The sequence below is a fragment of the Salvelinus alpinus genome, chromosome 34 (assembly GCF_045679555.1).
Source record: "Salvelinus alpinus chromosome 34, SLU_Salpinus.1, whole genome shotgun sequence".
Lineage (NCBI taxonomy): Eukaryota > Metazoa > Chordata > Actinopteri > Salmoniformes > Salmonidae > Salvelinus > Salvelinus alpinus.
The window spans coordinates 21,655,119-21,669,754 of NC_092119.1; the positions used below are offsets into that span (position 1 = coordinate 21,655,119).

The window sequence follows — 14,636 nt, forward strand, 5'->3', positions numbered from 1 at the left end:
TTGTGAAAGCAAACATTTTATTTAATTCCAACAATAGCAGAAGTTGAAAACAACCTATAATAGAAAAAAACAAAAAACGGTCAAATTTCACCATTGGGTACATTTTCTTCACAAATCGCCACAGTGCAACTTCCCATGGATCCCAAATCTGAGCATGATGATGGGTTCATAGAGCTACAGTTCATGGTGTGATCAGTTTCAGCCTCAAATCGTGGATTTCATCACATTAACCCATTTAGTCCTCCTTATCGGCCAAGTCGTTCTGATCAAAGTACCTATGTAAAAAATATATATATATATATGATTATCAAACGACAAGTTTTCCTGGCTGTGAGTGTTTGTGAAGTCAAATAACATAGCTTACCTAGCAACAAGGCAGATCATCAAGTTTAGAGGAGACAACCTTTCATCTTCCTGGCTTTCCTGTAATGGTAAAGAAAGAAAAAATGAAGAATGACTATCATACCCTGTTCATCCTTATCAAACATTATCATGCGAACATTTGAGCATCTGCTGTATTTGAACATGAATTTTACCCATAAGGAAGTTGGTTTGCAACCTCTCATCTCAACATCCATTAATACCAGCCACTATATCATCCTACCAGATTGGCCCGCACTTCAGAACTCCGTCTGGCCAGCTGTCTTATTAGGGAATGTGCTTCAGGGAGAAGAGGTTTCTCAAGGCAAGCCAGCAGTGCATACAGCCATCTTCCCTAGAAAAGTTGAACACATATTAGCCATGAAAGCATCATGGTTGGGGTCAATTCCATTTCAAATTCCAGTCATTTCAGAAAGTAAACTGAAATTCCAATGTCAATTCCAAATTCTCTTCAATGCTTTTTAATTAGGACAATTTGGAATTGGGTTTACTTTCTGACTTGACTGGCATAGATATGAAATTGACCCCAAACCTGGAAAGTATTAAAAATGCCAAATTGTGTTGATGACATTAAATAAATTGAATTTACCAACTGCGGGACAAACTCTCTCTCTTCAAACCAGTTTATCAAGTACTCCAAAACTGCAGAGATTGTGGCCTAGTAGGGAAGATATAATTGAGTGTCAAACACGAGTACCGTCATTGAAGTCATGATTAGAAGCATCAACTGATGAGGGAGGATTGCAGTGAGTGTCATGCCAATGCTGTGAAAACACTCACCTGATTTAATCTGCTCACTATACTAAGGAAAGGTGGAAAACCAACCTGGTGAAACAAGTGGTTAAATATCAGACACATGATTAATGGCAAACTCTTTATACAAAAAACTTACATGATGTATATTATCTATGGTCAGATATTTCCACTATAACAGGGGTTCTTAAAGGGTAACTCTCAATCCCAATTTCAGCATTTGCCCAAAACCTTCAAATAATAAAAAATAAAATGCATTCAGATGAGAAGTTGTGGGTGGGGGGGGATTGCTCATTGATATTCATTTTTGGGGTGGGTAAACATTATTGTACCGGAGCCAGACACTTTCTCACGAAAGCATAATAACTACATTATATGAATGCAAGCATATAAATGTATGGCTTTAGACAGTTAGCTTACAGTGTTAAGGCACTAAATTCCAGACATCTATTGCCACTTGCGGTGTAAGTTCGAATCCCCCATGGGGCGTTTTTTTTTTTTTTGTTGAAATGTGAACTCACATTTATTTCAGTATTGTGTTGGGAAGAAAAGTGCAATCATCACCTGGAAAATGAAAATTAGGGGCTGAATTCAATTCAAGCAGCATTGCAGTATTTAATCCAACTGTAAAATTAACTCACAGATTAGGTTTTTATACAGTACCCAAGACCACAACTACTACGAGGGCGAAGCCTCTCACAGGTAGGCGGTCACTTTTCAGAATTAGAAGTGTGGGCACGGAATGAATATTGTAAATAAAGCATATGAAGAAAAATATATATCTGCCCAATGTGGGATTAGAACTCACAACTATTGAACTAAGAGCCAAACTATCATGGTTCAAACACACCAAAACAGTCGTGAAGAGGGCATCACAACACCTTTTCCCCCTCAGGAGACTGAAAAGATTTAGCTTGGGTCTCCAGATCCTCAAAAAGTTCTACAGCTGCACATCGAGAGCATCCTGACCGGTTGCATAACCGCCTGCTATGACAACTGCTAGGCATCCGACCGTAAGGCGCTACAGAGGGTAGTGTGTACGGCCCAGTACATCACTGGGGCCAAGCTTCCTGCTATCCAGGACCTATTTAATTGGTGGTGTCAGAGGAAGGCCCAAAAAAGTGTCAAAGACTCCAATCAACCAAGCCATAGACTGTTCTCTCTGCTACCGCACAGCAAACGGTACCGGAGCGCCAAGTCTAGGTCCAAAAGGCTCTTTAACAGCTTCTACCCCAAGCCATAAGACTGCTGAACAATTAATACAATTATTTTACACTGCTGCTACTCACTGTTTATTATCTATGCATCGTCACTTTACCCCTACCTACATGTACAAATTACCTCGACTAACCTGTACTCCCGCACATTGACTCAGTACCGGTACCCCCTGTATATAGGCTCCCGAGTGGCACAGCGGTCTAAGGCACTGCCTCTCGGTGCAAGAGGCATCACTATAGTATCTGGTTCGATTCCAGGCTGTATCACATCTGGCCGTGATTGGGAGTCCCATAGGGCGGCGCACAATTGGCCCAGTGTCATCCGGAGTAGGCCGTCATTGGAAATAAGAATTTGTTCTTAACTGACTTGCCTAGTTCAATATATATATATTTTTTTATGTTTAAAAAAATATAGCCTGTAAGGTCAGTAGTTTAGTCATGGAAGTATCATTCAAAATATATTGGCACACTCCACTTAGCAAGACCATTGCCAAATTAGGCAAACTTTCACCTGCTTTTATTTTTATTTTATTGTGTTACTTTGTATTTTATTTTTTACTTTAGTTTATTTAGTAAATATTTTATTAACTATTTCTTGAACCACATTGTTGGTTAAGGGCTTATAAGTAAGAATTTCACGGTAAGGTCTACACCTGTTGTATTCGGCTCATGTGACAAATAAAATTAGATTTGAACTGTGTCATAGCAGACTGCACCACCACGTCATCACAACTGAGGGAAAAAAACAAATATTTTGACATGACCACCACTGTCATCTATTTCTTGTTACGATGGATGTAGACACGAATATAAACGTATAATCCTCATAGCTTACATGTTTTTTTCTCGTAAAAGCACAGTGTATGAAATGGTAAGCAAAAACATTGAATTTGGTCATGTGCAGAAATGTGCCTTACTGCATTTTGAATTTTTTAGTGTAAGGTCAGTAGTTTAGTCATGGAAGTATCATTCAAAATATATTAGCACACTCCACTTAGCAAGACCATTGCCAAATTAGGCAAACTTTCACCTGCTTTTATAGTAAGCCTTGAGGTGGGACCACCCAGCACATCTTGAAGGGAGTGTATTTCATACCAAACCCTCCCTTGAGATGATTTCAATGGTAGAGTTGAACCGCTACGGGAAAGAGCTAGAATTACTGCTAAACTATACCACTTTTGCAACAAACTGTCAAAATGAAGACAATAAATGACGTTTCACTATAACTTACTCAAAAACATCTGGTTTTCAATTAAATAAATGTTTTTTCATTAAAGTTACTCTTTAAACTTTTTTAGCTCGAGACCCAAATGAGAAATGTACCATCTTCCCATGACCCAAATCGTCCTCCCATGACCCAAATCGTCCTCCCATGACCAAAATTAAGAAAACAATAGTGTGAGACTATAGATGTAGTCTCATAACTCGTGACCCACTGCTCACATGCCCAGGGCCCACTTTGGGTCCGGACCCATAGTTTAAGAAACCCTGGTCTAAAAGATTACCTTCACATAATCAAGGCCTCGATCTTCAGCACCAGGGTCAATGGGAGGGGAGTTCAAATAAACATTTTCACCCAGGCAGAACTTTTTCCATTGTTCCTCCGCATCCTGTTTTGGCTGGAGATAGACAAAACACATAGTTAGAGAGGGTATGTTGTATTTTACAATTCACTTTTACCAATAACAACAACAAAAAATCATAATCTCATACTCACCATTAACACATTGTCATCTAATGCATGACCACTCCAGTGTTCTCTATGCTTACTGATACTCTGCAAGTAGTAAAACATGATCAAAATAACTCACTTCAACCCAACGTGACAAATAACTTGAAATGTATAGGGGATAATACACTCTATAGTTACCTGTCTTATTTCTGAGAAGTTGCTGACTTGCTGTCGCTGCCATTTTAAACTCGGTGAAAATCCTTGTGGAGCAGCTTGGCAACCTGTGAGCTACCAAATAGAAGTTGACAAGAAATTATACATACATAGTCAGACAGACTCTGTCTGTCTCTCGTGCGCTCTGTCTCTCTAGTTACATTTTATTTGTGGCAGTGGCCTATATGGTGAAACATACCGACACGTTAACTGATTGTTTCTTTCTCAATTTCTTTGGATCAATCTTCGCCACCACAACATCAGGACAGAGAGACGCCTCTAATCTGAAAAAAAGAGAAAAGCAGCGGGGGTTTTTTATTACATGAATGCGTGTTTCCTGGGAATATGCGTGAAAACTATGAAAAGACAGAGCTATGCGGGACTTACTGAACCTGTCTCAAATACTCCTGGGGATTTCTTGGAGGCTCGTTTAGATTGAAGTCTTCGCCAGTGTCGCATGTTTCCACAGGCAGAAGCCTGGGCATCAGTTCCTCCACGTCGGATTTCATGCTGAAACTTCAAACTATTTGCTCAGTGTCGGATTGATATACTGATAGATTAACAGGCAACTAATGAGACTTGCATTTATTACTGTACTTCTGTTATAAAGGTTGTTTTGTTGGATAAGGACACAAGTCTCACATCAAAATAAACTGTGACGCCATTTTGTTTCAAGTGCGAATCATGACGCGTTTAGAATGTGCCCGTTGCCATGGTGATTTAAAGATAACGCTACATGTGTATTTTGGCATTCCAAATTCCACAGGTCAAGGTCTACAACATAATTTTCCACGCGTTGCTTTCCAACATAATGACCAATAACATATTGTTTTAACAACAAAATATACACCGCCATAATTACTATACAAATAATTTAAATCACCTGAAGGGATATACTTCTCCAATAAACATTGATTGTTTGTATTGCTTATAGATCAGCCCTTGCCTTGGTCAATTAAATCGTTCTTGTTGCAAGCACTGTTGCCACGTTAATCATTACTCCTCAGTTACCTTGTATCTTGATTCCCTCCTCATTTAGCCATTGAAACATGTTTACTTGTTGAGATGTGACTGCAACAACTTGAAGGCAATGTCCATTTGGCACAATGGAATTCAACGCAACATGACTATTCATCTTGGAACACCGTTTCACCACAGTTTTTTTAACTACCCAGTTTCACTGTAGACCATTCTACATGACTGGACTTTCCAGGGTCGATATGGCTGCTTCACAGATATACATTTGGACATTTACTATTTTCATTTTTCCAATTCTAACTTGGGGATTGCTGTCTGACTTCAAAATTTGTGGCGACTCTGAATGTGAAAGTAAGTAGATAACAAGAAAATAAATAGTTAGGCTATGTGCAACACATGTATTACAAATTAATTATTCATACATTACCTTATGTGGCTTTTGTGTGTATAGGCTTGCTGAGTCGGGTCAGGGCCACAAGAGATCACAGAGGAAAGGATTGTAGATTCCTGAACTTCAAAAAAGGGGATGTGATATTTGTTTACCACAAACTCTCTGGCAAAAGAGATGATCTATGGGCAGGAAGTGTAAGTGTTTTTTTGTCACTGAAATTACATTGAATAACATATATTTTGTTGTATGTTTGTTATGCAATAATGTTTTGTGCCCTATGCTGTATTTCAGATTGACAGACGATTTGGTTATTTCCCAAAAGACGCTGTGAAAGTTGATGAAATTTATGCAAACACAGAGAAAGAAGTGGCCACACAGGTAATCTTTCCACTTTATTACTCTATGAATTTTAGTCCTACTGAATGTATGGTTATACATGTGTATTGAAGGGTGAATAAGCAGTGCTTTAAATAATTTTGTTAAACACATTCTGTTAATTAAAGGTACTCTTATGTTCCTTTTAGAAACAAGACTTCTTCTGCATAGATGAGTATGGCTCATTAATTGATAATGACTCCAGTGAGTGGGACAATGAAGAAAATCTAGTTTCAGAATTTCAGGAAATCGCAGCCAATGATGCTCAGGATTCTAAAACCTCCAAAGATGCCTTTCTATCCCAAAGTTTTGCACAGAGCAGTGATGAAACAGGAAACAAAGATGCCAATCAGGCTGTAATGGAATACTTCTCTGATGATACCAAACCTGCACCTAGCGAACAAGGTGGGTCTCAGTGGATTGGCTCTACAGTAACTGGATGGCTTAGTTTAGGTGGTGAAAGACCTGATGATAATCCCAAAGAAGACAACCCAGAACAAGAGTCTTTCAGGAGCAGGAAACTTGCTTTGGACATTGATGCGAACCAATTGAAGGAAGAGACGAAAAATACTGAAAACTCTGGCTGGTTTGGAGATGGACTGACTAGCGCCTTTGGTTTTGGTCATAAAGCTCCAGAGGAGGAGAAGCCCATTGAAAAAGAAGTGGAAGAGCAACCCCCACCCTCTAAATCCTGGCTGAATATTGGCATTAGAGATGTCTTACATTTTGGTCAATCTAATCAGGATAAAGTTGAAGAGAGAATAGAAGCAGCAGGCAGAGATGAATCGACAGGCACAATAGACCCACAGGACGTTGGCACAAGTCAGTCTCATCATGATGCCACAGTGGAGCAAATAAAAGAAACAGAGAACCAGAGAGATGATAACACTGGTAAGAAGGCAGAGAGAACAGAGACACACCCCTCAAAACCTGTTAAGGATTATAACCAAGAGGACCGTCATAGTCAGGAAGAAGATGGTGAGTTAAGAAAAGAGAAAGATGCAGGGTGGTATGGTAGCATATATAACAATATTGTAGGCCTTTATGGAGAACAGAGTGATGTTGAGGAGGAGGAGGATATACTTATAGCTGAGGATGAAGAGGATAAAGATATCAACCTTCAGTCAGAAACAGAAACAGAGTCACAGTCTGTGTTCTCATCCATGTTTGACACTCTGGTATCACCGTTTCAGGCCGATACAACTAACAATTATAAAAATGCCCAAAGTGATGAGGTAACAGATATAAAACCGGCAGAAGCAGATGGAGATACAGAGATCTCCCTTACTTCTCAGATGGCTATCCCATATGATTCTACTGAGGCTTCTGTAGGTAGGAAGGATGATAATGATGGTAATGACAGCAATGAGGCTCTACATCCCCCTCCATTAGAAATAGATAAGGTTCAGAGTGCCAATAAAATACTTGAAACTAGCAAGTATATGTCTTTGTCCCACGACCCTCAATTACAAGACACAACCGGAATAGTGAATCTTGAAGATGATGCTGAAAAATCTAGAGCTGATAGTGATGATAGTGATGAGAATGCCCTTAATCACCATCAAGAGAGTCCTGCTGCTGACCTTGCTGAAAATAACCTGGATGACTTTGAGACTGATCATTCAGTTGGTCAGGACGCTTTAGAAGGATCAGGGATTCCAAATCTCTTTGATTCGATTCCTATTCAGACAAAAGCAGGAACACTGGCAGAGGAGCTACCTGATGTATCAGAGGATACGTCTGTAATGCATGCTGAGGTGGAGGACATTGACATTGACACTACAGGTATTGAAGTGGTATCCTCCAATCAGAAAGGAGACGACAGTATTCTAGTGCCTCAGAGACCAGCAGAAGAGGACAGTGGGGACAGAGTAGGGATGCTATATGGTCAGACAAGCATGCCAGGTACAGAGGATGCTTCAGTGCTGGAGGAGGTCACACAGACACCTGACCCCCATCTGCATGATGCTCAGGACCCTCGCATAGCTGAACTTATCCTGAACCTATCTTTAGTTGAACCTGTCATAGTTGATCCAGTCATTGAAAATGTATCAGGAGAGGAAGGACATCATTTGATTACCTCAAGTGGGGATGGGAAAAGTAAGGACAAGAATAAGAATACATTAGAGGTACCAAATAAGAATGCTCATGTTGGAGACATAGATTCAGTTTTGCTGAAAGACTGGTTATCTTCTAACTATGAGGAAAGTAATTCCAATGTAATGGAAGTTGTTGATCAAGAGGAATTTTCCTCCTCTGATCATTTCAAGGAGTGGCACGTTGAGGCCGATCCTGTAGATAACATAGGGTTGATAAACATTACCCTTGACCCAGTGTTAGACTCAACTATACTAAATGCTGACACTACAAGTAACAATCTTCTATCTGATAAAGGTAATGATGATGGGGAACGTTATATTGTGGACAAAGCATCTGAGATAGAGGAAGCAGATTCAACTAATGAAGTTACTGAGATAGAGGGGCTAGAACCAGGGAAAATAGTTGAAGTTGAGAGAGACCATGGGGATCAAGCAACTCTCCCTACACATGTCTTTGAAAATACACAGAGCAGTTCCGGACCTGATGCTAAAATTGAAATGTATCCTGACAGCTCAGAGCTAGTTCCCCCTGAGACAGAAATAGGAAATGAACAACGACAGACAGAAATCCTTGAGGAGGCAGACACAGAAAACATGTCAGTAGAAGATTTCATTCATGTCCACAGGGAGTCCCATGAATCTCAAAAAGACAGTGATGAGAAAAACGTCCCGAATGATAGATCTGGGATGACGAGTGACCAGACGACAGCAATTGAGGACAATAATCTGCCGCTAGATAACAGGAATCACATCTCATCAGTCAGTAGCCAAGAAGTACATTCAAAAGGGACCAAAGGATTGTATAATGAGATCACTCTAGAAAACGAGAGAGCACAGGAATTAGGCCTACAGGATAGGGAAACCAATGATGGACGAAATAGCTTTGATCAGTCACATGCAGTTAGTCAGCTTTCCCCCACTGATGAAGCTTATGATGTCATTACTCAGTCAGAGAGAACAATAGACCATGATACATTGTGTTCAGGTGAGAATTTCCTCTCAGACAGTTGGTCTAATTATCAAGAAGCAACAGATGTAAAGAGCACAATTAGTGATGAAGATAGGCAGCAGGATTTTGAAAACGTGGACGTGATTGAGAAGGATGATTTTGAGAAAATCAGTTATCGGGATATTGAATCTATTCGCAATGTTGAAAGAGAGGGTGAGACTTCCACTTCTCACAGTGAACCCCCTGAAAAGCAAGACATGCCATCTGACCAGTATTCAGTAGGGCCCCCTCAAGAGGAAATCACGGACACATCAGTCAACAAGGGTACTAGGAGTTTCTTTGAAAATGCTATGGACTTTGTGATCCCAAGCACTGACTCCAAAGACTTAGAAGACCCAGAACCAAAGGGGCAAGAAGAGGAGGAACAAGAACCTCCACCTGTTCTTCCTTACCTGGACCTCCATGAACCAGAACCACAGTCTCAGTCAACCTCAGTAGAAGACTCGCTGAAAGCTACAGCATTTTTGAAAGAATACAAGAATATCCAAAAGCAAATCAGCGCAGATGAAATAACTACTTTGTTGGACATGTTTGGGAAGCACAAACTCCTGTGGCTTGACTACAGCCTAGGAAGCTCAGAGACATTGACTGATGGCCAAGATGGTAATAATGACCGAGCTATTATATCAGACTTTGAAAGGCTCCTGCAGTATCACATTGATGAGACAAAAACTCCATCTGGTGGAGTACTGGAGGATGAAGACCAATCCAGAAAATTTGTGTCATTACGAAAACTAGAAATACTCTTGTCAAACATAAAAAACAGATTCACCCAAGTGAAAGCACCTGTCAGTATAAAAGACAATCAAGGTACTACTCAAGTAGTATGAGAAACATTTATTGATTTTGGTTGCATGTCTCTTCCATGTCTCTTGCATGTCAATATTGAAAAGGTTAGCAGTTGTCAAAGTGTTATATCTGACAACCATTTATTGACAAGGTCTTACATGTTTTTAAAATTATTTGGTATCATAATGTCTATATGTTATCCAGCAGAAACAGACAAGACAAACTGCATCAACGATGATTGTTTCACTCGCAATGAAAATGAAGACCTAACCAACCTGAAAGGAGAACATTTCTCTGGGGAGGGAGACATCCAAACCCCAACACTAACAGACAAATGTAATGCATTTATGTCCATTCTTAAAAATAACATACTAATTATATAGATGAAAATGGTTCCATCTGTGGCTGGTAAAAATATATGATCAATTATTATGACACTCACTATTGTGTTATTTATACCTTTTAAATATATTTAACAGATAAACCTGAGCCTGCAGTGATGGAATATCTTTTTTCTTCTGCACGTCAAGTCACTGGTGATGCTGTTGCTCATATACTGACAGTTAAGGCTCTTCTAAAATGGCTCACTGTACAGGTAAGAAAGTTATTTTATTTATTTATTTATTTCACCTTTATTTAACCAGGTAGGCAAGTAGAGAACACGTTCTCATTTACAATTGCGACCTGGCCAAGATAAAGCAAAGCAGTTCGACACATACAACATCACATAGTTACACATGGAGTAAAACAAACATACAGTCAATAATACAGTGAAAAATAAGTATATTTACAATGTGAGCAAGTGAGGTGAGATAAGGGAGGTGAAGGCAAACAAAATATATATATAAATAAAAATATAAAAAAGCCCATGGTGGCGAAGTAAATACAATATAGCAAGTAAAAACACTGGAATGGTTGGTTATATGACTACTATATCCCCCTTGTAATCTATTGAGATTAAATTAGCTAAACAGCCCATACATTTAAAATGATTGGACTGCACTATGGATGCCTCCATCATCCTCAATAGAATGTAATATTTTTCCAAGAGAGGGAACTTCGGTTGTGGCATTGGACTTAGACAAATACATAACAGCACAATACACACATGACAATAATCATTGACTAGATAGCTGAAAAGGCTGGTCCTTTAAAACCTCTGGTATGTGTCTCTGGTATGCAACATGTCATCTGCACTGCCCCTATGAGTCATCCAACACTTTGAGGAGTTGTAGTTGGCTCTGGCTTCGGTGACAAGGCTTTTCCCCGCACTATGGTAGTGCAATAACATGAGGACTTTAAATTGAGAATACAGATGGAGGTTCAGGATGTTGACCAGGTGAGTAAAGGGTAGTGTTTTGGACACTGGGGAAAGCACTGAAAAGCTACATGAAAGGTCAAAACCCAACCAACAACAACAACTGGGCCTACTCTGATAGGGCAAGGCAGTTGACAGCAGAGGGACTTTGGTGACAATCTGTCTCAGCTGGAGAAAAATGTCAATTTTTCCTTGTTTATAGACTATTTGAGAATAGGGATGGAGGTTGACTAATATATGTTGTTTTCACACAATTTGCATGTTTCGTCAGCTTGTGTCACTTTAAATACGCCTCAGTCTGCCAGTGTGGCGTTCTACGATTGGTGACGTTGAGAATATACCAACTCAACGTTAGGCAGGAAGTGGGAGTGTTGTAACAATTACCAATAACTCTTTTGATTGAAAAGTCAGATAACATACATTATTGTGTAGGATTACAATTATATAAATCAATAAATATTCGTTTTAGGAAAAAATAAACGAAAGTGAGTCGTTTAAGTGAATTTAGCGTGCATAAAATAGCAACAACCTCCACCGTACGTTTCAGCGTCATGACGTTACCCGCTACCACTATCAGGTCCAAGTAACAGCTGAGCATTCGTTTTTTCTACGTTAGCTAACATAATCCTGAAAATAATATTTAAATGAAATATTCGACAAATGGAAGATCAAACAAGTGGCGAGACAGTCGCTACTCAAGTGACTGATTTCAAAATGACAGCAAGGACCTATTACACTCTTGCCTTGGAGAAAACGAAAGATGTGAGTCACGTGTCATTCTATCTAACGTTAACTTGGACCCATCGCTGCTAAAAACATCAACTGGTGTTATCACGCAAGCTAGCCAACTACCACATCATTTAATTTGTAGGGCTGTCAGATAAGGCTTATCTAGCCAGTGTCTTGTTGGCTATGAGAGCACTGTTGCCTGGTAAGCTAACGTAAGCTAGCTAACTACTTAGCTAGATAACTAGCTAACGGTTGTAGTTAGTTAGCTATCTATCTAAGTAGCTGGCTAGCTAGTTAGTTTGTTGAGGCTCCTTATAGCATTGACAATCACTTTACTTCTCAGTAACTCACAACAAATGGTCTCTGTGTTTAGAGGAAGTTGAACGTTTGAAGTGTCATGTATCCACAATCCAGGGCCTGAAACAAAATATCTATAGCAGATCTATAATGATTATAAGTCATTCATCTGATCTAATAATACTTAAAAAAAATATATATATTTTATTTCTACCCAGGTCCTGTCATCCTTTCCTGATGACATAAGGCCAGGTCCTGACCTGTATGGACTGCCATGGGAAGCTGTCATCGTCACTGCCTTACTAGGGTTGGGCACTCTCCTATTGTTCAGCTGCAGGTTCTACCAATGTGTAAGTTGTCTGATACTATTATCAGCATGCAAGTATAGGGATGAACAACCACATTCTTTATTTTGATTGGAGAGTGACCAAGCTCACAAAATTGTTCCATTGTTTCCACAGATAAAGAGCAGACTGTATTCAAGCAAAGAGAGGCGGATGGGCCTGAAGGTGGCTGAACTATTAGATGAAAAGTGCAAAGTCCTTGAGACTTTGAGTGAGGTTCAACAAAATGTGAGGCCTATGTCAAATAATCCTGTGTGTGTGTGTCTGACTGACTGGATTTGCAAACTATTCTATGCAATTCCCTTTGAAATTACATGTTTTGTATGGACCTGTGTGTTATGAATGCCTTTGCTACTGTTTATGTTTATTTATGTACCTTTTTAGTATGAAGAACTGGAAACTGCCCTGCGGAATAGTGGCGTTTTGGCTCATGTCGCAGAGAGAGAGAATCTGGAGGTAAGACAGAGATACTACACGGTATGATTGTTCTCAATACTGAAGAGACATTCCCATATATCACAGCTAAATAACACTGCCAAGTGGTATAAAAGGACTTGGTGTGTGTGTGTGACTTTCAAGTCCCAGTAAAACTATAATGGTGTCGTCCTCAGGTGATGTCCCAGAGGCTGAAACAGTCAAATACACAGCTTGGAAATGATATAGAAAAGTTAAAGGAGGACCTGAATATCCAAAGAGCGAGGAGGTTGCAGCAGGAGGAGACAGTGAGTTTGACTTTGGACTTTTTTCTCATCACCTTTTCCTGTGTTTTGATGGTTATGCGTTGACATGTTTCAGCTATTTTTTATTATTTTCCATTTTCTTCTTTGCTCTCATTTCAGTTTGTTTTTGAGATGTGATGTTGTGTGCAATTCTTCAGATTGCAGATATGCAGGAAACCTTGAAAACCTTAGAAGAAGAAACCAGAGACCTCAAGTCCCAGACAGAACAGGTAAAGTCTGATGTCCCTATTACAATGTTATATATTATGAACAACATGTTAATTGTAATTCCTTCCCATAATGCATTTTAAATCTGACCCAGTCAGAGCCAGGTTAGATGTAACTTATTCTGTTATCATTTCAGGCACAGACAACCCTGAAAATATTTGACATGAACAGTGAAAGGAATCAGAATAATCTGGAGGCAGCAAAAGAAGAGAAGGTGTTGCTCCAGGAGAAAAATGGCCAGGTATGTAACCTGACATTAAAAATGTACATTTTCATCTATATCTAGGCATCCTCACTAATCAGAGCCATAGATACAGTATCTATGTGTGTGGCTCTGTCACTAATAGTGGTATACTCCAGTTCCATATCAGCCGTTGTTGCCATTAATGCAAAACAAAGCATTTGAAGTTTATTTTTACACAAAAGAACCTGCATGGGTTGTCCTGAACAGAAAGCAGAAAGAGTCTAATAGTCTGGTGGGGTCCTCACCCTCTCCCCCTCTTCCCACAGCTGGTCCAGGAGGCAGAGGGCTGGGGGGAGCGGATGAGTGAGCTGGAGGAGGAGATGAGGATGTGTGAGAGCTCCTACACTGGAATGCTGCAGGATGCTACCAACAAAGATGAGCGCATCAAGGTTTGCATTCATTACTGCACTGGCAAAAACCACATACAGTAAGATGTCTAAAACAAATATTTGTGTACCTTGCCTTGTACTGGAAAAACCAGTCAACACCCACTAGGAAGATTATTTGGGGTTTCAAATGACCATAAGTTAAACACCCTAAATAGCTCAACCTATTTGAGGCTATGATAATCTTCATAATGGAAATCCTTTATTGCTTGTTATTTAATTATAAATTGTATGTACTGTGTTTTGTTGTGTGAAAAAAAAAAAATCGACAACAAAACACAGTACATACAATTTATAATTAAATAACAAGCAATAAAGAATTTCCATTATGAAGATTATCATAGCCTCAAATAGGTTGAGCTATTTAGGATATATGTATGTATGTATGTATGTATGTGTGTGTGTGTGTGTGTGCATGCGCAAACGTATGTGGACACCCCTTTTGAATTAGTGGATTTGGCTATTTCAGCAACACCTGTTGCTGACAGATGTAT

The 14,636-nt window shown here is 39.5% G+C and overlaps 2 protein-coding genes across 13 annotated transcripts in view; one reads left to right on the forward strand and one right to left on the reverse strand.

The window, feature by feature from the left end:
* gemin2 (gem (nuclear organelle) associated protein 2) lies at positions 1–5,695 on the reverse strand. 3 transcript variants are annotated; one of them, XM_071382314.1, is made up of 11 exons: positions 5,642–5,695; positions 4,624–4,752; positions 4,436–4,520; positions 4,222–4,311; positions 4,069–4,128; positions 3,857–3,970; positions 1,162–1,206; positions 971–1,039; positions 605–715; positions 365–423; positions 1–275 (listed from the first exon to the last, which is right to left on the reverse strand). In XM_071382314.1, exons 2-11 carry the CDS (start codon positions 4,743–4,745, stop codon positions 236–238), a joined length of 795 nt encoding a protein of 264 aa, XP_071238415.1. In that variant the 5' UTR covers positions 4,746–4,752; positions 5,642–5,695; the 3' UTR covers positions 1–235. The 3 variants fall into 3 exon arrangements, with proteins under 3 accessions (XP_071238415.1, XP_071238413.1, XP_071238414.1); XM_071382312.1 differs by lacking the exon at positions 5,642–5,695 and adding an exon at positions 5,248–5,353; XM_071382313.1 differs by lacking the exon at positions 5,642–5,695 and adding an exon at positions 5,120–5,224.
* Positions 5,278–14,636, forward strand: part of mia2 (MIA SH3 domain ER export factor 2) — a 25,381-nt gene continuing 16,022 nt past the window's right edge. For 2 of the 10 annotated variants that reach the window (XM_071382300.1, XM_071382302.1), the window contains exons 1-13: positions 5,278–5,565; positions 5,666–5,799; positions 5,897–5,983; positions 6,130–9,898; positions 10,082–10,213; positions 10,357–10,472; positions 12,440–12,571; positions 12,683–12,793; positions 12,950–13,021; positions 13,177–13,287; positions 13,443–13,514; positions 13,649–13,753; positions 14,023–14,145. In XM_071382300.1, coding sequence (XP_071238401.1) covers positions 5,433–5,565; positions 5,666–5,799; positions 5,897–5,983; positions 6,130–9,898; positions 10,082–10,213; positions 10,357–10,472; positions 12,440–12,571; positions 12,683–12,793; positions 12,950–13,021; positions 13,177–13,287; positions 13,443–13,514; positions 13,649–13,753; positions 14,023–14,145 — 5,097 coding nt within the window. In that variant the 5' untranslated portion in view covers positions 5,278–5,432. Of the gene's footprint in view, positions 5,566–5,658; positions 5,800–5,896; positions 5,984–6,129; positions 9,899–10,081; positions 10,214–10,356; positions 10,473–11,095; positions 11,217–11,735; positions 11,958–12,439; positions 12,572–12,682; positions 12,794–12,949; positions 13,022–13,176; positions 13,288–13,442; positions 13,515–13,648; positions 13,754–14,022; positions 14,146–14,636 lie in introns of those variants that run through there. The other 8 variants (XM_071382301.1, XM_071382304.1, XM_071382305.1 and 5 more) reach the window with 8 other exon arrangements.

Coding starts and splice junctions, on each gene's coding strand:
- gemin2 (XM_071382313.1), bottom strand. CDS start 5,148: ATGTTTATTGGAGAAGTATATCCCTTCAG. Junction 1,207..3,856: donor GAGGCCTTGATTATGTGAAG/GTAATCTTTTAG, acceptor TTGTTTCACCAG/GTTGGTTTTCCACCTTTCCT. Junction 276..364: donor ATGATCTGCCTTGTTGCTAG/GTAAGCTATGTT, acceptor TTTTTTACATAG/GTACTTTGATCAGAACGACT.